Source organism: Xyrauchen texanus, chromosome 1, assembly GCF_025860055.1.
Source record: "Xyrauchen texanus isolate HMW12.3.18 chromosome 1, RBS_HiC_50CHRs, whole genome shotgun sequence".
In the NCBI taxonomy this organism is placed as follows: Eukaryota; Metazoa; Chordata; class Actinopteri; order Cypriniformes; family Catostomidae; genus Xyrauchen; species Xyrauchen texanus.
The window spans coordinates 61,052,793-61,079,968 of NC_068276.1; the positions used below are offsets into that span (position 1 = coordinate 61,052,793).

Below are 27,176 nucleotides of genomic sequence, written 5' to 3' on the forward strand. Positions count from 1 at the left end.
GGTCATAATTCCACTAACCGTGTTTGGAGGAGGAAGAAGAATACCATCCCAAGAACACCATCCCTACTGTGAAGCATGGGGGTGGTAGCATCATGCTTTGGGGGTGTTTTTCTGCACATGGGACAGGGCGACTGCACTGTATTAAGGAGAGGATGACGGGGCCATGTATTGCTGAGATTTTGGGGAACAACCTCCTTCCCTCAGTTAGAGCATTGAAGATGGAGTCGAGGCTGGGTCTTCCAACATGACAATGACCCGAAGCACACAGCCAGGATAACCAAGGAGTGGCTCTGTAAGAAGCATATCAAGGTTCTGGCGTGGCCTAGCCAGTCTCCAGACCTAAACCCAATAGACAATCTTTGGAGGGAGCTCAAACTCCGTGTTTCTCAGCGACAGCCCAGAAACCTGACTGATCTAGAGAAGATCTGTGTGGAGGAGTGGGCCAAAATCCCTCCTGCAGTGTGTGCAAACCTGGTGAAAAACTACAGGAAGCGTTTGACCTCTGTAATTGCAAACAAAGGCTACTGTACCAAATATTAACATTGATTTTCTCAGGTGTTCAAATACTTATTTGCAGCTGTATCATACAAATAAATAGTTAAAAAATCATACATTGTGATTTCTGGATTTTTTTTTAGATTATGTCTCTCACAGTGGACATGCACCTCTGATGACAATTTCAGACCCCTCCATGATTTCTAAGTGGGAGAACTTGCAAAATAGCAGGGTGTTCAAATACTTATTTTCCTCACTGTACATTGTATGGACCTACAGAGCTGAAATATTCAAATCTTCATTTGTGTTTTCCAGAAGAAATGGCCCCCTAGATTTGCTCACAAGCCTCAAGAACAACCAACATAACACAGTAATTATTTAATTTATGACGAAAGTCGTGGCTTGTGCGCCAGTAAGATTAATTCAGTTCAATAATACAATTTAATAAAAAGAGGCAGCTCGTAAGAGTTTCATTCAGGAGCCGCACTACAATGTGTATGTTTCTGATTTGCTAAAAAGAACCAGTTCATAAGAGTCATTTGTTTGGGAATCGGACTAAACCAAAAGCGCCGTATGATTCGTGCTGCTGATTCAAAAGAACCGGCTCATAAGAGTCATTCTTTCAGGAATGGCACAGCACTGGTCATGTTATATATTTACATTTACATTTATGCATTTGGCAGACGCTTTTATCTAAAGTGACTTACAGTGCACTTATTACAGGGACAATCCCCCCGGAGCAACCTGGAGTTAAGTGTCTTGCTCAAGGACACAATGGTGGAATCCTGGTGGTGCTGGGGCTTGAACCCCCGACCTTCTGGTCAGTAACCCTGAGCCTCAACCACTGAGCCACCACTGCCTCGTATATATGCTTTTGATTCACTAAAAAGAACCAGCTCATAAGAGTCATTTATTCAGGAACCGCACTACATTGATCACGTTGTATGATTTTTATTCACTAAAAAAGAACCAGCTCATAAGAATCATTTGTTCAGGAATTGGACTACACCGGAAGCACCAAATGATTCACGCTGTATATTCAAAAGAATTGGCTCATAAGATTCATTTGTCTGGGAAACCAGAACTACACCAGAAGTGCTGAATGATTCTCACTGTTGAGTCAAATAACCGGCTCATTTGTTCATAAACCACACTACACTGGTCATGTTGTATGATTTTGATTCACTAAAAAGATCTGGCTCAAAAAGAGTCATTTGTTTGGGAATCGGACTACACCAGAAGCACTGTCTGATTTGCACTGTTGAGTCAAAAGAACAGGCTCATAAGAATCATTTGTTCAGGAATTGGACTAGACTGGTCACGCTTTACTCTGTGTTTTTTAAAGGTTCTAAATTTCCATCCAAATTGATCAACCAATTATCCCAAAACATTCCGAATGAAGCGAGATGAGTGCTACTTCTAATTGTTTATTGAGGCATTTCAAATGAACAAAATGAAATGCTATGAAAGTGATATTCTTACAACAGTCAGACTCATCAGACCAGTCTCCACAGTCATCATCTCCATCACAGTGATAGATGTCCAAAATACAGCGACCGTACGCACACTGAAACTCCTCGACACTGCACGTGGCTGTCATCACATCAGACGCTGCAGAGAGATATTATATAATGACACATATATTAATACATTTTTAAACATTCAGCGAATGTTACTTACAATATTTACCAGGAACAGCAGTAATATACAATACATAAAACCAAGTCATTTAAACATGTATAACTAAAAACCCTAACACATGTAACTGACTGTATCAGTCAATAAAGGGAAACTTTTTGGGGGTTTTGGGGCCATTCACGGACGTTGCGCCGTGTCTCACATGATCTCTATGTTTTTGTGACATTGTGTCAGATATAAAAAAAAAGAGTCAACTTTAACTGTTCTATCAGTTGAGCTTGTAGCTCAGGGGTCGGCAACCTTTTTGACATGGAGCACCATTTTTTATTTTCATGGTCAATTTCCTGTGCCAATGCAAAAACGTGTTCGTTGTGAACAGCCCCTTATGCTTTAAGAATATACAGACATTCCAGATTTGTGTACCAGATATTTTTACTCAGAATATTGTGTTCACAAGATCAAAGTTGGTTAGTCATTACATCTTTTTTCAAGCGTCAACACTAAAATGATCAGCGGGTGCTGCTTGCACCCCTCATTATACTTACAGTAGGAGCCAAAGCCCTGAAGTTCAGTACAGTGGCACATTAATGAAGATTGTTCCAGTGACTGATTCTTAAAACTGCATATTTGATTTACCCAATCATGAACATTTGTTTACATCTTTGGGTAGCACTTACGGCAGTTCTCCTCATCAGTTCCGTCTTTACAGTCGGTGTCTCCATCACAGTACCAGTGTTCTGCTATACAGCTGCCATCAGTACAGCGAAACTCTTTATCAGAGCACTTCCTCTTATCTGTACACAAACACAGTGAGAGCACATCAGCGGAAGAGGAAGCTAGAGAGTTTATGAGACTGCACTCGTATGGAAGACTTTCAGTGCCAAAACAGCAAAAAGGAAATAAAAGTTACAAGCAGCAAATATTGGGCTAAGATGTGTCCCATCTTAAATTGGGAATGAGTGTACAATACCATCCATCTAGTTAGTGTCCCAACTTTTTCGGAATGTGTGTGTGTATATATATATATATATATATTATTTATTCTAATATTTACTCATTGACTGGCCTTTACACTACCTGGGCATTTTGTAGATCCATTTGCGATAGATATAGATGTAAGAGTTTTTGGAGAATTTCCCATGCATGTAAGGGTTTGATAATGTTAAAACAACTCACCGCACTGTTCATCACTGTTGTCTCCACAGTCATTGTCTCCATCACAGTGCCACAGACTGCGGATACAGTACCCGTTCTGACAGTGAAACTCGTCTTCATCACACTCGCGTGGAGCTGTTCACACACAAACACGCGACACAATAACACACCGTTATTTAAAGGTGCACTCTGTATTTTTTTCCATGTTCAAAAAGTTATACTTCTTAAAAAATGAAATGTATATAAAAGCGTGAGCATGATATGGAGTGCTATGATATTATCATATTGATAATGTGTTTTATTCTACATGGAGAGGGTCCCTCATGGGGGCAGCCATGTTAGGATCACATGACCAGCCAGATCCTACACAGTTAATCTCAGTAACCGCCCTGTTATTGGACACTAACTCACTGACCCTTGTGCGACCTTACGGGCATTTTTGTCTTTCATTGTTTTTTTTTAATCATTTTCTCTGTTAATGCAAATAGTATACATTTACATGCATTTTGCCAAAGGAGTGTATTTTTATGGGGAATTTTGATGTTTCAACCTCAGTTCCTATAATACATCTATAATACACTGTGTACACAAAATAGTCACACCTTCAGGACAAAAATGTCCCCATCGAAACCCATTAAAACTGCAATATTTGATCCGAGTGACATTAATGCATAAAACCATGAATTCTGTGATATTGTGCTTTCATTACAGAGCCCTGGCTTCAAAATTATTATTTTTTATATTTGCCACCAGATGGCGCCATTTTTTTCATGTTCAGCCTATGGAGCAAATACATGCTTTTTACCCATTCTATGTTTGCTGTATTATAGAGACCTGCATAAATGATGCAGCTAAAATAGTGTGTGTGTTGGTATGAATGTCAGAGTGTTTTTGTGTGTGTGTGTGTGTGTGTGTGTGTGTGTGTGTGTGTGTGTGTGTGTGTGTGTGTGTAAAAACAACTGTAGCATTATGTAAACAAACTGGCATTTAAAGGGTTAAAATCCTGAAAATGAATTCATATTTGGTAGTTATGATCAGGACGGATGTTGGTTAAAAAAATACTTTTAATATATCATATTTTTATGGCTGTTTTTGATGTGAAAATTGTTTGTTTTTATTTTTTTTATATCTGACACCGCACAAAAAATAATAATGCATCAGAATCAATTTGGTTGCTAATCAATGACATATCCCAGACTGTGACAACATCCCCCCAAAAATTTCCCCTTAGTATTTACTTTATGGAAAATAATGAATTTTTTGGTTGGGGTGGGGGGGGGGGTTGGGGGGTTGGGGGGTCATAAATAACAACAGTGGCATTATATAAACAAACTGTCATTTCAAGGGTTAAAATCCTGAAAATGAATGAATATTTGGTAGTTATGATCAGGACTGATGGTTGGTCAAAATATATTAATATATAATATTATTACGGCAGTTTTTTGACATGGACATTTTTGCCCTCTAAGGTCCTCTGAGTAACTTTTTTAAATGAATGCATAAGGGATTTATTCATGGCTGATGGTGAAAATGATGCTAAAATGTTCATTTTTGACTGTGCAGGAGTGCATGTACAGGTAGCACTTCCTCAGGCAGGCAATACAAAGGAATATTTCCTCCCTAAAATGACAGCCAGGACCCTCACAGGGAAAAGCAACCCCCTCATATCGCTCACCAACGGCCCTTTTCTTCACGTCATTTTCTCGGTGCGTTATTTCCATTTTTTGCTGCTAACTCGCAGAGGAAGCATGTTAAATTTGCTCCTCCTGTTCAAATAATAAATCAAAAAGACAACAAAACAGAGAGGAGAAATATGAGACAGACAGAGCAGCAATAATGAGCAGGGAAGAGGTGCACGACACACAAAGCAAGCAAATGAAAAATTCATGGAAAGCTTATGGCAGACAGACCCCCCATCAAGTGTGGACCCTCAAGAGTGCCGCGCACTGAAATGTGGGTCAGACGCTCGCTCCGTACTCGTTGTTTTTATATTTTCCTCTCAGTGATTCACATACACATGAAATGTTGAGGGAATGCCATGCAAACAAAAACAATTATAATAATACATTTATGTATTGTTTTTAGGCATTCAAGGGGTGCACATAAGAAAGTGTGACAGTCGGGTTCCATGAGATAAAAAATACAAATCCGTTTCACTTTCTCCGAAAATCTTTGAATGCACCTGCCGCGGGTTCGTGCGTGTTAAATGATAATATACGATTCAGTAAAAGCCACAAATCAATGTCATTTCATATATATAAATAGATAAAATTGCATTTTTCTAAATATAATATGGTCTCAAATTACATCTAAATACTCTTTTAAAAAATGCATATTTAATGCAGGTGCATGCATATCCTAATAATAATAATCATAATAATAATAATAACAACTAGAATGTACATTTCCTGAAGAAAATGTGAGTGGTGCTTGCCATGGCAAAACTCGTCAAATAGCATTTTCTAACTTGTTGCTAAGCACTAAAATAATGGTCAAAGAATGTTGCTAGCATGTGTTAGCATAATTCTAGCACGTTATTAGCATTTTTTAGCACTTCCCTAGGGGATTCTAGCATGTGTTAGTATGATGCTGGCACGTTTTTAGCATGTTTTAACACTTCACTAGGCAATGCTAACATGTGTTATCATGATGCTAGCAAGTTTAACATGTTTTAGCACTTCGCTAGTCGATGCTAGCATGTGTTAGCATGATGCTAGCACGTTTTTAACCTGTTTTAACACTTCGCTAGGCAATGGTAGCATGTGTTAACATGATGCTAGCACATTTTTAACATGTTTTAACACTTCACTAGGCAATGCTAACATGTGTTAGCATGATGTTAACAAGTTTTTAGTATGTTTTAGTACTTTTCTAGGCGATGCTAGCATGTGTTAGCATGATGCTAGCACGTTTTTAGCATGTTTTAACACTTCGCAAGGTGATGCTAGCATGTGTTAGCATGATGCTAGCACCTTTTTAGCATGTCTTAGCACTTCACTAGGCAATGTTAAAATGAGTAATCATGATGTTTACACGTTTTTAGCATTTTTTAGCACTTCGCTAGGTGATGCTAACATGTGTTAGACATGACATTAGGATTATATTCCCCCATTGCATGATTATAATATTCTAAATTATATATAGTTATTAATATGGCACTATCATTAAACCTCTGTAAACTTTCATTTTCTCTCGCGCTTCAAAGGGACATTCGATCCCTTGCGCTGAAAAGACGCGTCTCTCTCCCGCTCCTGGTTTCGGTTTCCGGAGTTTCAGCCGAACTCATCGTCCAGCACCTGCGGCTGCTAGTGTGTAATCCTATTTTAGAGCTCCTTTTGTGCAATGAAGCCATTTCCTTTTGTATGCATGCATTACAGGGCGGCACGAGCAGGTCAACAATTTTGGGGGCGGTCTCATTTATGGTGCGTCAAATCGAAGTCAAGAAGCGGCACGTCCGTCGCCAGGGGCGTTGTGGCCATCAGAGGAAATTTCAAGTGCAGGCAACAGTATTCTACTAGGGTTAGGTGGTAATGAGCTTTGACGGGGTTCGGCGGCGACCTATTGGAGTACAGAAGTGCTCCGCTCTAGCGAAGTCGAGAACACAACCGTGTAAACTTTGGTTCCCACCAAACAATATTTCCAAAGACAAAATGTGACCAGTCGGCAAAAAGATACCGGTCGACATGTCTGGATGACGCCTCCAAATCGTGTGAGTGTTGGTGGTGTAGTGGGCTAAAGCACAGAACTGGTAATCAGAAGGTTGCTGGTTTGATCCCCACAGCCACCACCATTGTGTCCTTGAGCAAGGCACTTAACTCCAGGTTGCTCCGGGGGGATTGTCCCTGTAATAAGTGCACTGTAAGTTGCTTTGGGGGGTTTGCAGCAGTTAAGATGTACCGCACTGTCTCAGATACGGCTAACTGCAAACCTAGCACCTTTAATTATTAAATATCATATGGCTTATTTCATAAATAATATATGACAAACTTTGAAACTGAAGCATTAAAAGTAGTTCCGATATGAACGGGCCAGTGGATGGATTTTGGCTAATTCTAATATTGAACGTTGAATTGGTGCATTTGCCCCACACGCAAGCTTTCTGTGGATATCTGTGATCCAAGTCAGAAGTCAACGTTTACATTAATGGGCAATATTTGCCCCTGGATTTGATTTTCAGGGGCATTTTTACACCTTAGTAAATGGCAATTGTTTTCTAACCATGTTGAGAATTGATTAATACATCATGGGGTTTCATTTATGAACTACTGTTGTTAAAATAGAATAAACGAAATATACTTACGACAGTCCTGTTCATCCGAGTCATCTTCACAGTCGTTGTCCCCATCGCATAACCACGAGCGGCGGATGCATTTCCCGTTATCACAGTGAAAGTCGAGCGGTGAGCAGGTGGGCAATACTGCAAGAATGTGATGAAAGTAAAAATAATTAATTCAAATAACAAATACAAACCATACAAAATGAAGTTCAGACATCATAAAATATGTGTAGTGTATCATGTTTGCATGAGCAACACTGCACCAGTCAATAATATGTTGTAATATTGTCATGCAACTATATTAGTTATAATTATACTGATCACACACAGAGAAGATCTTGTCAATGCAAACATGAAAACATGAGATTTTGATTCTTAAATATGGGTTCAAGTCTCATAACCGTGCACACATAAACACTCGCCAAGTGACAAAATAAAAGTCTGTTTTTGATTCCTTCAAACTACTGTTTGGAACGACTATGAAGGTCTTCCCATTGCCGCAGTGCCCTTCATGGACACATAAATGCCTTTTGGAATTCACCCCAGGTTTAAATGAAAACACACCAGGATTCCCGGCTGTCAAACCATTCATGAATGTGCACTATAAAAGTCCAGCTGCTTTCCCAAGTATCCTGATATGCAGGGCTGGTTTGGTAATCTGGCATACCGGGCATTTTCCCGGATTTTGACTGGTTGTTTATATCATAATACATAACCTTAAAATCCCCCTCTAACATAAAGATCAAATTTAGAAAAACTAAAATATGTTATAAGCCATTTAATAACTTTGGCATGTCTATTATAGCAATGCATGTGACACTTGACATTCAGTACAAACAAAGTCACAAAATTGGCCGAAATGATGGATGGATGGATGGATGGATGGATGGATGGATGGATGGATGGACGGGAAAGAAAGTGATGGATGGATGGGAAAGAAAGTGATGGATGTATGGATGGATGGATGGAAGGATGGATGGGAAAGAAAGTGATGGATGGATGGATGGATGATGGAAAAGAAAGTGATGTATGGAAAAGAAAGTGATGGATGGAAAAGAAAGTGATGGATGGATGGATGGATGGATGGATGGATGGATGGGAAAGAAAGGGATGGATGGATGGATGGATGGATGGATGGGGAAAGAAAGGGATGGATGGATGGATGGATGGATGGATGGGAAAGAAAGTGATGGATGGATGGATGGATGGATGGGAAAGAAAGGGATGGATGGATGGAAAAGAAAGGGATGGATGGATGGATGGAAAAGAAAGTGATGGATGGAAAAGAAAGTGATGTATGGATGGATGAATGGATGGGAAAGAAAGTGATGTATGGATGGATGGATGAAAAAGAGATGGATGGATGGAAAAGAAAGTGATGGATGGATGGATGGGAAAGAAAGAGTGATGGATGGATGACACACACACACACACACACACACACACACACACACACACACACACACACACACACACACACAGAGGAATTATATTAATTAAATATCTGACTGCACTGAATTGTATATAGTTTGTTCTAATTAGGGCACGTTGCGACGCAGTGTTACAACGTGTCCCGTCGGCGCAACTGTGATTTAAACCGGACTCGTCACTTCTGAATAAAATCTAACATAAGGTCCAGGTAGTTTTTGTATTGTAGCAGGGGGTTTATTGGGTTGCCATACCTCATGCACACTCAAAATATATACACCGATCAGCCATAACATTAAAACCACCTACACCTGTTGTGTAGGTCCCCCTCGTGCCACCAAAACAGCGGCAACCCACATCTCCAACAATCATCCATGTGATTGTCTAATCAGCCAATCATGTGGCAGCAGTGCAGTGCATAAAATCATTCAAATGCGGGTCAGGAGCTTCAGTTAATGTTCACGTTAACCATCAGAATGGAGAAAAAATGTGATCTCAATGATTTGGACCGTGGCATGATTGTTGGTGCCAGACGGGCTGGTTTGAGTATTTATGGGATTTTCACACACAACAGTCTCTAGAATTTACCGAATGGCGCCAAAAACAAAAAACATCCCGTGATCAGCAGTTTTGTGAAACGTCTTGTTGATGAGAGGTCAACAGAGAACGGCCAGAATGGTTTGAACTGTCCGTGGAACACAAAAGGAAAAGATTATCAGAATGTGTAAGTTGCTCTTTTACATATAATTACAACATACCATGACCAGGGGCTGTCAAGCTCCAAAAATCACAAAAGAAGCAAACTAAAAGTAGTCCATATGTCTTGTTTACAATATTTCAGATTTCTGGAGTCATATGAGAAACAGACTGACATTTTAGTAGTTATTCACTGAAAATCTTCCCCTCTACCGCAGTTTTCAAATCTCTTATATTCAAATAAAGTGCTTCAAGGGTGTCACTGACATGATGCATTTCTCACAAAAAGCCATCACATGACATTTTAAGACCTGATATATGGTATTTTGATCCTGAAGACAACTTCTATGGTGCTTTCATTAATCACACAGGTTAAGAAAAACTTGAGATTTACATAAAAATGCCTTAAATATCATTTTTGAGTGAACTTCTCCAGCTATGTAGGAGAAAAATAGTGTTCCCGAAATAACGTCTATTGGTTGACAGAAAATAGATAAATAAATAAAAATTGTGTTGCCATGACAATTAGCCCTGGGCACAATCCATCTGAAAGGCTCTTCAATGGATGTCACTCAATGCGGTTTCATACGCTTTTTCTGGGTGCTTTACGAGGACGTACACAAAGAACCTGTATTTGCCCACGTCTTTACATCTCGCTCTATGAAGAAACCATCTCACATTTAGAACACCACACCAAGCCTTAAAGACAAGCTTTACACATTAAAGTGAGGTCCTGTCTTAAATAAATATATATAGAATGTATAAACAACGGTACATAGAATTAGAGGTCCAATCATAAGTAGAGGCGTGTTCTGATGAAATAGCAATGCTTGTAAGGGATAAGAACCAACAATCAGTCAGTCACTGTACAGTTAATAGTTAAACGCATGCAAAAAAAGAGTTAAATCACAATTCGGAATACAAATGTAACATTTTGAATTCTGAACATTCTAACAATAGTTACATTTATAGAATGTTCAGCTGTCAAAATAACAATAGAATGCACAACTAAGACTGAAATAATCTACAACGCAAAGTTTGAATGTAGTCTGCACGTTAAGTTATTCAAGCTAAATTAAATGATTTATTAATGGCTTTCAATTAATAGTTTTTTTTGGAGAAGTAAACATTAACTGTCTGGGCTACCAACCAAGCGCTATAATATATATACATATATATATATATATTAAAAGTCAGTTTACATGTGTTTACTATAGTATTCAATGCATTTAACACGTTTAATGGGTTGCTACGCCCTGTCTGTTTCCATGGATACACATCAAATGAGTATTTTGGCTATGACATTTGATTTTAGTATTCGACAATGCAGGTCACAGAGTGCCAATAATTCAACCTTAAAGCAAATATATAAAATCGTGTGTGTGTAAACAACTCACTGCATCCGTCTTCATCACTGTGATCTCCGCAGTCGTTGTCTCCATCACACTGCCACTGCGCCGGGATGCACGTGCACTCTCCAAACGCGCTGACGGCACACGTGAAGTGATTCCTGCCACACGAGCATTCGGCACCGCTCAAAACACCTGCAAAAACATACAAACAAAAACGGTTCGAGCGCTCAGATGTTGAACAGCCCCCCGAAAACTAAAAAAAAAGTTTTCTTTGTTCTAGCCGTGCACAGAATCAGCACTCTGCAGATCTCCAGAGAATTCAAATGAACTACATTCACAAACTTTACACATTCTCATTATGCACTGACACACAAAGAGCCAGAGATTAATGTAGAGGAAGAGGAGAGGATGAAGACTCCAGGGAACTCACTCATACACGGTCAGTCTGGGAACTGAATATAACATTAATAGACAATTTGGAAGCCAAATTCAAGAAACTAAAGTGAACCCACTGTGCACAAATACCAACAAGATCCAGCGCTTTTCATCTTTATAGCTAGAGAAATGAATGAAGTGAGAATGTTATTATGATATAAATGTAACCGGTCCTGCTCGCACCGCGCCGAACGGGACTCGAACCGACGTAATAAAAATGTCCTTGATCTTTTTGAACCGATATACAAGTAGCCATTGTACTATAAAAACTTACCGTGAGTTTCAGAACTTCCTCCAAAGTGCATTTGTTGAAGCCAAGCTGCAAAAATGACTCGTTCTCTACTTCCTCCACATTGTGATGTCACACTGTTGTAGACATTTGCATCTGACAGCCTCCACATCAACACATCTACGTCTAAACCTACATCTGCCTTATCACATCCGTAGCCCCGCCCACTAGTGGTGAGCAGTGAGAGAGCATGTCAGTCAAGACCAGAGAGCCAATCAGAACAGTTGTTATTTACTGTCAAGTCTTAAAGGAGAAGCAGCACCAAAACAGAGCGTTTCTGACAGAGGGTCTGAACGAGGGGGGAAAATGATCATGTTTTACAAATATATGATTTATTTTTTGCAAAAAACTTTACTGATCTTATAAGTGAACTTTAAGGAACATATTAAAACATTAAGTCACATCGTGACCCCATTATATACTTGAAATATGTTTTGTTGCCAAAAACAATTATGATTAGGCATCAGAGTCGCGCCGGAACCGGGTGAAATGCATTAATAGTAGATCGGCATGGGAATTGACTGAAAAGGTCGATACTAGCCGCTTTGAGTCATTGCTTTCCTGTTCTTGATAGACACTATTGATCAAACTGACATCTTACTCTAAAAATCAATAGCTCAGGCTAGCTCAGGCTTCAGCAACTTTAAAGAAGTGACGGGCGCTGAAGAAACTCACTTTGTAAAGCTTTGAAATCACAACGTTTTATTTGTTTTGATCCAATGCTTCAGAGTATGTATCATACTGGCCAAGCCGTGTGGGTTCGCTAGCAGGTGTCGCACCTTATCATTAAGATTCAAAGCTCCGAAATACTTTGCGATGACATCAAACAGTATCACACCAAACTCAAAAGGAACACTAATCTCACCCAGGGTGAAAAAACAAAAACTTAAAACACAACTATAACCCCCAATAGCTTTTAAATGACAACAGCCAATAGCAAGTCCTCAGGCATTAACAACAACAGACGTTATAATGTATATTCCTGGTAAGGACTATAAAGGACAATGTAGTTTTAGCATCTGATATTCATTTAAATAGGTAAACGTGCCATTTTGCCCTTTGCACCAAGAAAAGTTAAACAATGCAGACGTCTGATCGATCCATCTAACCAATGATCTACAAGAGCCCCAGAACATGAATAAAACAAGCTAGAATTGAATGTGGATGAGGGCAAGGCTGAGTGTTACTGCCATCCTGTGTTGTTTGTAGACGCGTGTTGAATAATAAGGAGATGTTCCGGTATATGCAAGTCCAGATGTTTATGTAAGTAGTTATAACTTGCATAATATGACTTGTATGATAGAATGACGATATACTGTTCACACAATATTATCAAGCTTATTGTATAAAATTACTTAATTCACAGTAAGACTAAATAAAGTCAGTAGAATTAGACAAAGTAGGATAATGAACATTATGGCTTTGTATCCCATTATTGGGGATGAAGAAATAACTTTAACCCTTACCTCTTCTAGTCACACAATGGCGAATGCAATATGCCGTTTTAAGAAAGGTATAAAACACATTGCGTTACGTTGTCGAATGCAGACACAAATAATAAAACGGTCCCATATGCAAGAGCACACATTTGAACCAATACTGTGATCCAGAAGTAACCGAAACTGAAGTAAGCTGCCTGAAAGGTCAGACTGATCTCACATCTCACCGAATCGGAAAACACTGCCCCCAGAGGCTAAAACGGTAAGTGTGTCCGAGCATATAAACAAGTGTGACATTCATTTATATCCAGGAGAGGTCGCCAGAAGCCAGTTGTAAAAAGAATATTTTGACGCAAAACCCAAATCTAACCCTAACCATTAGTAAATGGTAAATGGTCTGCACTTATATAGCGCCTTTTTTAACCTTAGCTGTTACCAAAGTGCTTCACACTGTGTCCCATTCACACATACATTCACACATCAATGATGGCAGAGCTGCTATGTAAGGTGCTAGCCTGCCATTGGGAGCAACTTGGGGTTCAGCGTCTTGCCCAAGGACACCTCGGCATTTGGAGTCATGTGGGCCGGGAATCGAACCACCAACCCTGCGATTAGTGGCCGACCCGTTCTACCACCTGAGCCACAGCCGCCCCTGTATGATAGTAGTAACTATGGTCTCCCTCACAACTGACGCAACGCGCTACCAGTCGTGCCATGGGGGAAAGTAATTGTTGTTGAGCCGTTACAAATATGTCTGATGAGTGGTTAGGGCATGTTAGCGAGTCTGCATAATGTTGCCAATCCTAGGGTATCAGAACTTTCGGAAACAGCATGCCGACTTCCCATGTGATCGTGTTGCAAACGTATGCGTGAACTGTGCAATGACAAGTGTATTGCCGGTGGCGTGGAAACCGATTTGAATCTCATTCGTTTAGATTACATCAGTTGCATGCTGATAACTAGTCAGTCAACGTGATCTGACAATGTTGGAAGCTGGTCTGGAATAAATTGGCCATATTGACTGCAAAATGGAATAATTTCATTTATTTTCCATTATTTTTAAATGGACAAGCCGTTTATTGATGGTAAAGGAAAAGCATTCATCAAGTGTCTCGGGATGCATCACATGAAATTGTTTGAGAGAATGAATCGAGAACATTATTTAACATTTGATGGTGACTACATAATTCCCATACTTCCAATTGTGCCATTTCATAATTGCAATGGCTTCATTGTTATAAAATGATACAAATAAATAAATAATAATAAAAGGTGTCCAAACTTTTGCCCTGTAAGATGTATGTTGAGTTTTAACAGGAATTCCTCCATCTTGTTCAAACCAAAATGACTAACAGAACTTAAATTTCCACTTGAGGTCAGGAAAAGTTTCAAGAAAAGGAAAAAGCTCATTTTTTGAAACCCTTCCAAATTCGCCCCTTTTATTTCAAGTCTGCGGTTCAACAGGACTCAATGACATGAGAATTGCTGGACAGTATGTACATGATTTCATTTCAGATTATTTGCATCTCACAGCATTGTGCTAGGATCTAGTTGCTCTGGATAGAAGTACAACGCAGCATTACACAGTCAAAACCTCTTGACAGAGGGAAGCGAGCGGGCGAGTGAACTTGCCGTGGTGTACCACATGGCTCTGTGTTCCTGTTTCACTCACTCAAATAATTACAGCTCTTCTCTTGTGGGAGATGGAGCTATAATGGCATGTTCAGCCACTAAATGGAGCAAGACGTTTATCATGTCGCTTTAAAGACTCGCCATTTTTGTTTCAAAGTCAAAAACTCTGCTAGCCTTCTTATGTTTGGAACAGAGAAAACAATGACAAAAATCAAGTTTAAATATGCGTAAAGCCTCAGAGAGTATTTGGAGCCTGAAGTCACTCTTAAAAATGTCTGAATGTCATTGCATGTGTTACACAATAATCAAACCAAGTGTCATGTATTTTAAAAGAACGAAATCACAAGAACACGAAGATTTATCTTATGTCTTGTACTTCTGATGCCGCTCCGACCAACGCTTAAATACGATTAAGGGGGAAAAACCAGACCCCTTGGTCTGACAAATTGCTAATAATAATAATAATAATAATTCCATACATCTATATAGCGCTTTTCTAGGCACTCAAAGCACTTTACATAGTATATGGGGACTCTCCTCAACCACCACCGGTGTGCAGCATCCACCTGGATGATGTGAGGGCAGCCATAGTGCGCCAGTACACTCACCACACACCAGCTATTGGTGGAGAGGAGAGAGTAGAGTGATGTAGCCAATTAATGGAATTTGGCCAGGACACCGAGGATACACCCCTACTCTTTACGAGAAGTGTCATGGGATTTTTAATGACCAAAGAGAGTCAGGACCTCGGTTTAACGTCTCATCTGAAAGTTGGTGCCTTTTTACAGTATAGTGCCCCCTGTCACTATACCAGGGCATTAGGACCCACACAGACCACAGGGTGAGCACCCCCTGCTGGCCTCCCTAATACCTCTTCCAGCAGCAACCTTAGTTTACCCCAGGAGGTCTCCCATCCAGGTACTGGCCAGGCTCAATCTGATAAACAGTTGCCCAGCCCCCCCGATCACATCCTTGTACCACTCCTGGTCCAATTATTTAAAAGTCAGAGCAAAACTGGCTCAGAAAAGTCAAGTTTACATTTTACATTTATGCATTTGGCAGACGCTTTTATCCAAAGTGACTTACAGTGCACTTATTACAGGGACAATCCCCCCGGAGCAACCTGGAGTTAAGTGCCTTGCTCAAGGACACAATGGTGGTGGCTGTGGGGGTCGAACCAGTGACCTTCTGATTAACAGTTATGCACTTTAGCCCACTATGCCATCAACACTCCGTAATTAATTCATTAAATCAGTCTTCTGCAAACCCAAGCACAGGCCATGGCTGCCCAAAATCCAAGACACAAAGTCCAACAAACATTTCTTGAAGTGTCCGATATAGATTTGCGTCAAGATCTAGATTTTACGAGACAGTGGTGGCTCAGTGGTTGAGGCTTAGGGTTACTGACCAGAAGATCGGGGGTTCAAGCCCCAGCACCACCAAGATGCCTCTGTTGGGCCCTTGAGCAAGGCACTTAACTCCAGGTTGCTCCGGGGGGATTGTCCCTGTAATAAGTGCACTGTAAGTCGCTTTTGATAAAAAGTGTCTGCCAAATGCATAAATGTAAATGTCAATGGAAAGCCCTGGAAAATTGTGTTTAAAACAGTTGTCGATCGATATGGGTTTCCCAAAGGCCTAGAGAGCAGGACGGCCGATGGTCGATATAAATGCAGATAAACATAACACAATTACATACTGACATGCAAGCAGAAAATCAGATGTAGACAACATTTCTAAAGCGAAACGAACACTTATTTGATGCAATATTCACTCAAAGTGGCACAAACAATAAGATGGCATTAAACTTTAAACATGTTTCGAGAACCCTCTTTACTCTTTATATGTGCAGGTGGTGCAAGTGTGTAAATCAGGGTGGAGATGGAAAGGAATCAGGCAGTACACAAAGGTGTGCTTCACCTCAATTATACCCACCCGAGCATTTTTTCCATTCCTCACCTTTTCTCGAATCAGACTAACACAGCAAAGCTTAAGAGACCAATTAAATAAGATCACTTTAATAATAAAGAGCTTCAGATGTGTCAGCCTATACTTGAATGATCCAAAACACCTTTTCCATTTGCTGAAACATTCCCGCACATCTGGAATCTCTCTGATTGCCCCCCTGTGGGTGCGCTTGCTCCCGTTACAGACACTGGCAACAAAACTCCCAATACCGTAACTGCTGCTCTCTATAATTTCTACCCCGTTAAATTACCCTTCAACCACAAAGATTTCCCATCATGTGTTTCCAGAAAGCTGTCAAACGTTCAAGCTAAATGCATCAAAGACACACTGAAGACACAGCTGTGCCTAAAGAGATCCCGGTGTGCCCTTCAAGCTAGAACTACTAAACTACTTCAATTCTTCAACATTGACACAGGAGTAACAGCTCAGCAGTACTACATGTTAGTAATCAGATCTATTCATTGCACCGCAAAAATACTGTTCTTAGGGGCGGTTTACAGCAAACATGTTTTTGCATCCCTCTGCAGCGTGTTTCAAGTGTATTCCTGTAAACATGCACAAAATGAACATCTTGGACCGTTGCGCCGTATCATGTTAGGGGCTGTTCACACCAAAGCCTTTTTGTGTACATCCATGCTGGGTTTTAAGTCTTGTTTCTATATAAAGTAAATGCACTAGACAGATGTCTTGGACCGTTGCAGCACGTCTCTCGCAAGAGTGACACATTTTCAAGACACATGTTGGGTTAGTGGCCGTTCAAACTGAACACATTTCTGCATCCAAAGCGATTTTCGCATGCTTCCATGTGTTAAAATGCGGTAGATGGATGTCTTGACCGCCATGCTGCGCCTTGCTATTTTTCAACATCTCATGCAGGAGCACTGTGTTTTTTAGATGCGGTGGAGAGCAAGGGGCCATTCACACCGAAAGCGTTTTTGCGTCCATCCATGCTGTTTTTCAATGGTTTTCCAATGTATATTTGCTAGACAGGCATGTTTGACAGCATCTCGCGCATGTGCGGCACATTTTCTATAGACACTGTGGAGAGTTAGGTGCCTGTAGAGCGGAGGGGGTGGGGCCAGGCTGAAATGACGCACGCCCGGTCCCCAATCAGCCTGATGGGGTGCACGAGGGATAAAGGCGGCTGGTGACGACAATTCGAGAGAGAGAAAGAATTACGGGCAGCTGCCCTGTCTTTTTATTTAATTAAATATTATTTATATTGTTAAGCCGGTTCTCGCCGCCTCCTTTCCTTTAACCCCCTTACATCGGTGCCGAAACTCGGGAAGGAGGGGGGATGCCCATCGCAGAGTCCTTGACTCTTCCGTTCACCCAGGGGAGTGCCGCTGCCATCCGCCGAGTGACGGAGTGGCCCGACCACCCTGATGCGGGGAACGGATGACTTTATTCCTCGCGTGCCCCATCAGGCTGATTGGGGACCGGGCGCGCGTCATTCCAGTCCTGCCCCCCTCCGCTCAACACTGGCATTTACACCAAATGCATTTTTTATGGTTTTCCAATGCATATGCGTTAGACGGGCGTCTATAAAAATGCAACGTGTCTCTGTTTCTTTAAAGCTTTGTGCAAGTTCGCCAACTTTTTTAGACGCTCTGTCAAGTTATGGGACCGTGAACCTAAATGCGTTTTTGTTTTCATATGTAAACACACGCTAGGTCAGCGTCTTGCTGTTGTTTTTTTAGCATCTCGTGCAAAGCGTCACGTTTTTATAGGCGCTGTGGAGAGTTAGGGGCCATTCACACCAAAATGGTTTTTGTATCCGTCCTCGATGTTTTTCAATGGTTTTCCTACATAAATGTGCAAGACAGGCATCTTTGACTGTCACACTTTACAGTTTCTTTTAGCATCTCATGCAGGAGTGCCACGTTTTATAAAACATCTGCACCATTTTTCTCCCAATTTGGAATGCCCAATTCCCACTACTCAGTAGGTCCTTGTGGTGGTGCGGTTACTCGCCTCAATCCGGGTGGTGGAGGACAAGTCTCAGTTGCCTTCGCTTCAGAGAACGTCAATCCGCGCATCTTATCACGTGACTCGTCGTGCAGGACACCGCGGAGACTCACAGCATGTGGAGGCTCATGCTACTCTCCACGATCCACACAACTCACCACACGCCCCATTGAGAGCGAGAACCACTAATCACGACAACTAGAAGAAGGTTACTCCATGTTACTCTACCCTCCCTAGCAACCGCGCCAATTTGGTTGCTTAGGAGACCTGGCTGGAGTCACTCAGCACGCCCTGGATTCGAACTCACAACTCCAGGTGTGATAGTCAGCGTCAATATTCGCTTGGCTACCCAGGTCCCCTATATGCACAGTTTGTCAATTGTTTTCCTATGTAAGCACTTGCTAGGTGGGCGTCTTTGACAATAGCGATGAGTTTCGCTGTTACTTTAGCTCTTTATGCAGAAACGGCCCATTTTTCAGATGCTGTGTCGAATTTGGTGCCGTTCATACTAAACGTGTTTTGCCAAAACGTGCTCTTTTTCAATTGTTTTTATGTAAACATGCATTTTGACCAGCGCACCGCATCTCCCACGCATCTCGCGTAGGAGCGGCAAATTTTTAGATGATGTGACGAGTTCGGGGGCACTCACACTGAACGCGTTTTTGTATCCATCCGTGCTTCTTTTGAATGGTTTTCCTATGTAAATGTGCTGGACATGCGCCACTTCTTTTGGCGTCTCGCTCAGGAGTGTACATTCTTTTTAGACAGTGTGTCCAGTCAGGGGCTGTTCACACAGAGCGTTGTTTTGCATCCATCTGCACAGTTTTTCAACTGTTAAAAACATGTCTCAAGACACCAGAGTTCTGCTCTGTTCGTGGCACAGCATCTCTTTTAGTGCAACAATCAGCATTTTTGTCTACTTCCTAGTTAAAATATCGGACCACCTTTAAAAAAAGATTACTTGAGAAGCAAAATTGCACAATACATTAACATTTGTTTTCAGACAATATATCTTGAATTATTAATAATTAATTAATGTGTAAGTTCATTGTTTTTAAATCGCAAAACTTAGTGAGGTTTCTGCTTAAACTGATGCAACACACCAAAAATAAACCACATGTATCATTGTGTATCGTACCTTACAGAAGTTGGTGGTCGAAAGCGCCCACAGCGTTTGGCTTAAATTAAGATTTGAAATGTCAGCTAGACAACTGAAGCACAACCCCTAATTCTTGATTTTAAAAGCCCCCAGAGAGAATGGAAAGAGACATCAGTCTGAGATTTACACAAGGGTATCCTATTGAGTTTCGACAGATGAGGTGCAGAAACAGGGAGAGGATGTGTGTGTGTGTGTGAGAGAGAGAAAGAGGATGTGTGAGAGAGAGAGCATGTGTGTGTGTGAGAGAGGATGTGAGAAAGAGGATGTGACGGAGAGAAAGAGGATGTGACAGAGAGAAAGAGGATGTGACAGAGAGAGAGAGGGGATTCAAATTAAAATTGGAGAGAGGGAGGATATGAGAGAGAGAGAGAGAGAGAGAGAGAGAGAGAGAGAGAGAGAGAGAGAGAGAGAGAGAGAATGTGTGTGTGTGAGAGAGAGAGAGAAAGAGAGAGGAAGGATGTGACAGAGAGAGAGAGAGCTGGTCTTGGACGGTCTGTGGTTTTCCACCATAGTTGAGACCTTTTTAATGAGCTTGGTTGCTCGCGGTTGCAGTTGAGGCAAAACTGAGAGACAGAAGGCTGATGGGATGGGGTGGGGGGTGTAAACATGAAAGGAGAGAGAAACCGAACTATTGAAACTGCAACATTAGCGGCCTACATTTAAAGAAGCTTTGTGAAAGCCTAGAAATGTCGGTTTCTTGAATGTGAACCCTGTAAGAAAAGTTAAAGCCTAAGCAAAGTCTTCTCAAGGGTTCTGAATGGAGATATTATTAGAATCTGGCAGATATGTATCTTGGTAAAACATAAGTTAAACTCAAATGACAGAATGAGTGGCAAAATGTTGATGACCACAACAAATATTTGAATACAAAATGTGTGTTACAATGGAAGTGAATGGGGTCAGTCCATAAACATTAAAATACACACAGTTTCAAAAGTATAGCCTGAAGACGTAAACATTGTGTTAACCTAATTTTAGTGTTAAAATCGCTTACTCACCTTATCAAGTTATATCCAATATTAGAAATTAGTAGCCATGACAACATAACTCCAATGAACCCTAAAAGCAATTTTGTCATAATAAATGTAAAATGTTACCGTCTTGCAGCTCTTAAACATTTATGGACAAGCCCCAAACTATTTATTTAATTTTATTCCCAATTTGGAATGCCCAACTTACCACACGCCCGACTGATAGCGAGAACAACATTATAGCAACCACGAAGAGGTTACCCCATGTGACTAAACTCCCTAGCAACTGGGACAATTTGGTTGCTTAGGAGACCAGGATGGAGTCACTCAGCACACCATTCGAACTAGCAACTCCAGGGGTGATAGTCAGCGTCTTTCCTCGCTGAGCTACCCATGCCCCCTCATTATTTGGGGGGTGAAATATGACCTGACATTTCTTTGCGAGATTCACTTAATAATGCGTTTTGAATCCATTTCGGGAAACCTTAAGAAATTGACAAAAATCAAGTCGCAAGTCTGCAATTTATTCGAGTCCCGAGTTTACATTTCTGTGCTTTTGAATCAATATAAAAGGGCATTTCTTAAAATGCAAAGTCATTTGTTACACTCATTTCTTTACAAGCACATGACGGCTAGAATAGTCCAGTAAGTTGTTCTTAATAAAGAGATTAACAATGAAATCAGAGGATCAGCGAGCTCTTTTGAAGAAACCAGAAATCCCAGAACACAAACTGACTGACCTCTCGCCATCCAAAACACTGTTTAAACAGTCAGCGACAGCCAAAGCCATCCACCTGCATGCAGACGTGTGTTCATTCACTGTCACACACACACACACACACACACACACACACACACAAACACACACACACACTGCTGAATGAAGATTTAATCCAGCTCTGCAGCATGTGGGCTTCTTTAAACAGCGCTAATGCACTGTGTTACATAAACACCATTTAAAGGCAGCTGTATTTGGGGCATCGACAGGATGATGATTTGGGTTTTTTGTTGAAAGGCATGTGCATGTGTGTGCAAACTGGTAAAGGTAGCAAGCAAGCGCTGTAGTCACAGTGATTTGGCTTCTAGAATATGGAGAAAATGTGCACAATTGCTATGACCACAGTCTTGGAAGCTAGTATGAATATTTCAGTTTTACATAAAGTTTTTATAAGACAGGATTTTCTATAGTAGCCAAAATGTTTCAAAAGTGCATCTTCCAAGTGCAAGTGTGTGTAGTGTAAGTGCACGCTAGTCGTGCTTGTGGTGATCAAGTGCTAATAATTCTCATGGTGCAACTATTTTCTGTCTTGTTTATCTGATTTCACAAATAATGTAGCATATTCCCTATTATACCATAATTCCAAACCGACCTTATTTTTGCGTGAATTGTTGTATGTATTGCGGCAGTTTCCTGAAATGAACACTAGAGGCGCTACAACAACAACAACAACAACTTTTATTCACTTTCACACAATTCACGAGTTAAATGCAAATGATCAGTTCATGAACACTTTTCGCCCTGTTCCTCACACAATGCTATAATATAACATCTAAACACTTATTATAGCGCATGACTTATTCGAGCTTGATCAATCTGATGTGGTAGCTCAACTGATGAACGAGTCTTGAAAAGCAAGCAGGTCGACACGTGAGCCGAAAGTGGCATAGAAGCAACCTCATAGGTCGAAACCTTAAAAACATCATCTGTTTGGAAGAACAGTGGTGGCTTAGAGGTTAAGGCTCTCGGTTACTGACCAGAAGGTCGGGGGTTCAAGCCCCAACACCACCAAGACACCACTGTTGGGCCCCTGAGCAAGGCCCTTGACCCTATCTGCTCCAGGGGCGCCGTATCATGGCTGACCCTGCACTCTGACCCCAGCTTAGCTGGGATATGTGAAAAATAAATAATTTCACCATGTATATGCAGAAATGTATGTATAATGTGTGACAGTTGATAAATTAAATTAAATTAACTCGCTTTTAGCGCCACACAGTGGACATTTCACCTCAGAGCTGCCGCGATACGTGTAATGAACTATGTAATAGAATTTAGTAAAAATGTCGCAAGTCAATGGGGGCGGGGTCACTGTCCTTTTCTGCATATCGCGGTGCCGTTTTGTGGTCCATTCTACATTACACGGCGGCTCATTTAGCTTATCTTGGCCCATTCGGCATGTTTCGTGGCCGACCCACCGGCCCGCTCGGGTTCTCCAGATGGCCAGTACGCCCCTGATCGGCCCCAAAAAACGTCGGCCCACCGGGAAAATGCCCAGTATGCCAGAATACCAGTCCAGCCCTTATGCTCTGTCATATTTAAATCACTTTCCAGTCGATCCCGGTCAAAAGTGACCGAAAACAATAAACGTGTAATTTCTTTAATTGTTATGAAAGAAAATGTAACAACTCTAAATTAAATAATGTAAAAAGCATTTTGGTTGGGTTTGGGGGTATTTAGACCTTATTTTTTTTAATTTACTAATTTAGGTAATATAGATTACCTTGAAATTGATCTTGAAAATGTACCTTATATTTTAATTTGGTATGAATATTTTCTCAAACACTGAACCAATCCTCATAAATTATACACCGTTTGAAAGCTTAAAATCTCAAAAATGAAAACCAAGTCCCAAGTATAAACACTAGATGGCTGCAGAGAGATACATATTCATTCCTGGTTGATGAGAAGATGATTTATAGATTTTGTTCTGCATTAATGTATATTTTTAAACATTATCTATTTTGACTACTTTTATCAAAGTTTAGCATTTTGTTTGAGGTTATTTTTGTCAGTTTTGCATATCTGATGAGTAGAATAACAAGCAATAACCTAATGTATCCATGGTTCTAACGAGATGAATGTGTGTGTGTGTGCGTGTGTGCATGTGTGCGTGTGCGCACGTCATCCAGGTTGCTGGACTACTGTGTGTACTGTTATTTACTTCCTGATATATTAACAATTTATTAATGTGCAAATCAATAACTAATTTGATGACCAAACATAAATCAGAAGAAACTGCTATGTAGTACTGCTCATTGGTAGAGCGGGTCGGCCGCTAATCACAGGGTTGGTTAGTGGCCCACATGACTCCACATGCTGAAGTGTCCTTGGGCAAGACACTGAACCCCAAGTTGCTCCCAATGGCAGCTCTGCCGTCATTGGTGTGTGTGAATGTGTGTGTAAATGGGTGAAAGAGTCACAGAGTAAAGTGCTTTGAACACCGCTAAGGTTAAAAAAGTGCTATACAAGTGCAGACCATTTATCGGCCTATTGGCCACCCTGCTCTCTGGATATCAGCCATAAAAAACCCATATTGGTCAATCACTACTCTTGATGTTTGGTAGTCTCACACCTATATGTCTTAGTGTGTTTTTTCTGCATTGTGGCTGTTTTTCTTCAGATTTTATATAATATATAATAATAATAAAAAAATCAGATTTTTAGTGTTTCCCATTTATTTCCTATGGCGGTCACTTTTGACCGGGAACAGTACAAGTGTAACTTTTTTCTCTACCACTTACACTGATCGAATTAACTCCAATTTCTTTGTATGTGTTCAGATATCAAATGGACGAAAAGTCACCAAGTCTCGTTGAAGTCAGATAAAAGGAAACCAGTTTTATTGAAGAAAAAAAATTGATTTCGGTCAAAAATGACCGAACGGTGCATGAGGTTTAAAGCAATAAAAATCACAATTCCCCTGTTCTTAATGGAGAAAACGGTTAGATTGAACATCAAATTAACATGGCATGAAGAGTAGCTACTTTTACACAATGCAATAATATTTTCACACAAATCAGTGTTACAAACTGTTATTGTGTCCCAAATGTAACTACCAGGGCTGCAAAAAACACAAACCACATAAAAAATACATTGAGGGTGGGGGGCTGGACACAGCTCATTAAATATTTAGTTTGACCTCCTTAGGCTGACAATCAACATTTCCTGAAGGTTGAGCATCTCTTGAACATTTGTTAAGAAAGGAAAAACACTGACTTGATTTGGAAACATGTCAAGCCCTATTCTGTACCGATTCTTGGAACTGACCCTCTGTTCATCCCATCCAACAGTCTAGTGCAAAACAAGCTGCTAAAACATGACAGCTTTCAAAACTACTGCAAGGCTTTTCAATGTCTAAAAAACAAACTCAGAGACAGACTGGAACTCACTTTGAACCAAAACCAAAAGCGCTTGTACAGCAAATTCGCCATAATTCATGTACAAATCAGCACAGCTGTGCAATGACTGGGCACTTTTGAGCTCAATTGGATTTGGCTAGCTCTGCCCATCAAATCATTATATGAAATAAAGCATGTGTCAACACGTCTACACAAGCAGCCTCAGTTTTACTTCAACACAATACGTTAAAAGCAGTCAAAAAACTTTGAAGCCGTGAGAACATTCGGTGAACCTAAAGAGCAGATGTACCACCTAAAGTAAATACAAATACACCTGTGAGCCTCCAGCATTCAGCTCATAAGTGGTCATTCAAACAATTACGGCTGCATTTTTTAATAGAATTTGCTAACAAGTCCATGCATATGAAACCAGTTCACCACATTAACACCCTTGGACTGTTCAATGGGCTCTTGATGGTTGACAATGGGACTGTAGTAAACCACACGCATGCCAACTATGGTGCAAATGGGCCCATAGACAAACAAATGAACAAAACCTAGGACTAATGCACAAAGTTCTTTAATCCAATGTTACAGAGATAAAAGGGAGATTGGGGGATCTCTAAGGCATAAGCCAAGGAATCGTAGTAATAATAGTAGAAGTTGGCGAAATTAAGAAACCGTACGAGTTAGCCTCATACAAAATTGTACGTCTTTTAATCCCATTGAGAAAAATAAACGAACCGACGAACAATGTTACTACGATATCTTGAAGTTCAACCCCAAACCCAAAAACTCATTAGGAAAATAACTTGTGTACCACGAAAGAAAAGATCAGGTTGATGACATGCTCACACTGATTCGGCACGTTGTTTCCCAGAGTTCCTGTACCCTACATTACATTATGCCGACTCACTGACAAGCGGCATCTAAAGCACATAACTGGTAATCAAAAGGACACTGGTTCGAATCCCACAGCCACCACCATTGTGTCCTTGAGCAAGGCACTCAACTCCAGGTTGCTCCGGGGGGATTGTCCCTGTAATAATTGCACTCTAAGTCGCTTTGGATAAAAGCATCTGCCAAATGCATAAATGTAAATGTAAATTAGACATTTCTGCATCGGCACCAACATGTTTACCTTCTCTTGTGGAGCGACTGGAAGTGTGTTCTGTCAGCAGTGTGCGAGACCCGATTTCAGATCCCGAAGTGATCGTGTTCACAAGAGGTAGACCGATATATCGGTTTTATGATTAATCAGTACCGATAGTTGCTTTTTGGAACTATCGGTTGTCTGCACAAACCTATGCCGATAGTTCCCAAAGGCTTTAATTTAGTGATTGTAGACTATAAAAAGCTTAATTTGGAAAATACTTCATTTTTAGAGGATTGACTTGGAGCCAACCCGCTGTCATTTCAAAATAAGTGTGTTCCGGAGTCTTGCTTATAGTTAAAAGTCTGTGTTATGCACCAAATCTTTATTTTTATTTGGTTAATATTGGGATTTTGGTTGCACAATAAACTGCATCTGGGATTTTATTCATTTTGGACTGTTGTAGCCTCAATGCTTGTGCACGCCATAGTAAGGAACGACTTATTTTAAAAACTGACGGTCGATTAATCGGTTTTCTGCATTTTTCACCACCTTAGTTATCAGAATTGGCCAAATCCACTATCGGTCGACTTCAGTGATCGCAACAATTTGGAGGTTGCATATTCCCCATTACATGACATTTTCACTCCACGTATGTTAAGGGATAGGTTAGATGTTTGGGTTGGGGGTTCAGTTTATTAAATATACATTCCTCTTTACTGTATTACAAACTGTACAGCTAAAAACAACTCTTTAGCGCCCCTCTGTGGACATTTCACCCGGAAAAATGGAGCTCGCACGTGCACATAAGCCCACCAACGGTTACTTTTTTGGCCACTGGGGGCAGCGTTTCGAATTTCGGTAAGCACAGGCCGATTTTTGCAAAAGTCAGCCTACTGCTTCCGATTTCACTGTGAAGTCAGTCAAGTTAACAGAGTTGTCCTGTAATTATATCAAATGTACTTTTTGATGCCTGATACGTTTACTGTATTTATCGGCCACTACACCTCTGGTTTGGAGCAAAACGAGGGAAGCATATTACAGTTTTCCGACATACATGAGTCATTTG

At 40.7% G+C, this 27,176-nt stretch overlaps 1 protein-coding gene across 1 annotated transcript in view; it reads right to left on the minus strand.

Moving 5' to 3' along the window:
- The window catches only part of LOC127644167 (low-density lipoprotein receptor-related protein 4-like), a 115,570-nt gene that overhangs the window by 42,718 nt on the left and 45,676 nt on the right, over nt 1–27,176 (minus strand). The window contains exons 2-6 of the mRNA XM_052127210.1: nt 11,086–11,232; nt 7,589–7,705; nt 3,310–3,423; nt 2,811–2,927; nt 1,978–2,106 (exon numbers count right to left, since the gene is read on the minus strand). Coding sequence (XP_051983170.1) covers nt 1,978–2,106; nt 2,811–2,927; nt 3,310–3,423; nt 7,589–7,705; nt 11,086–11,232 — 624 coding nt within the window. The remainder of the gene's footprint in view (nt 1–1,977; nt 2,107–2,810; nt 2,928–3,309; nt 3,424–7,588; nt 7,706–11,085; nt 11,233–27,176) is intronic.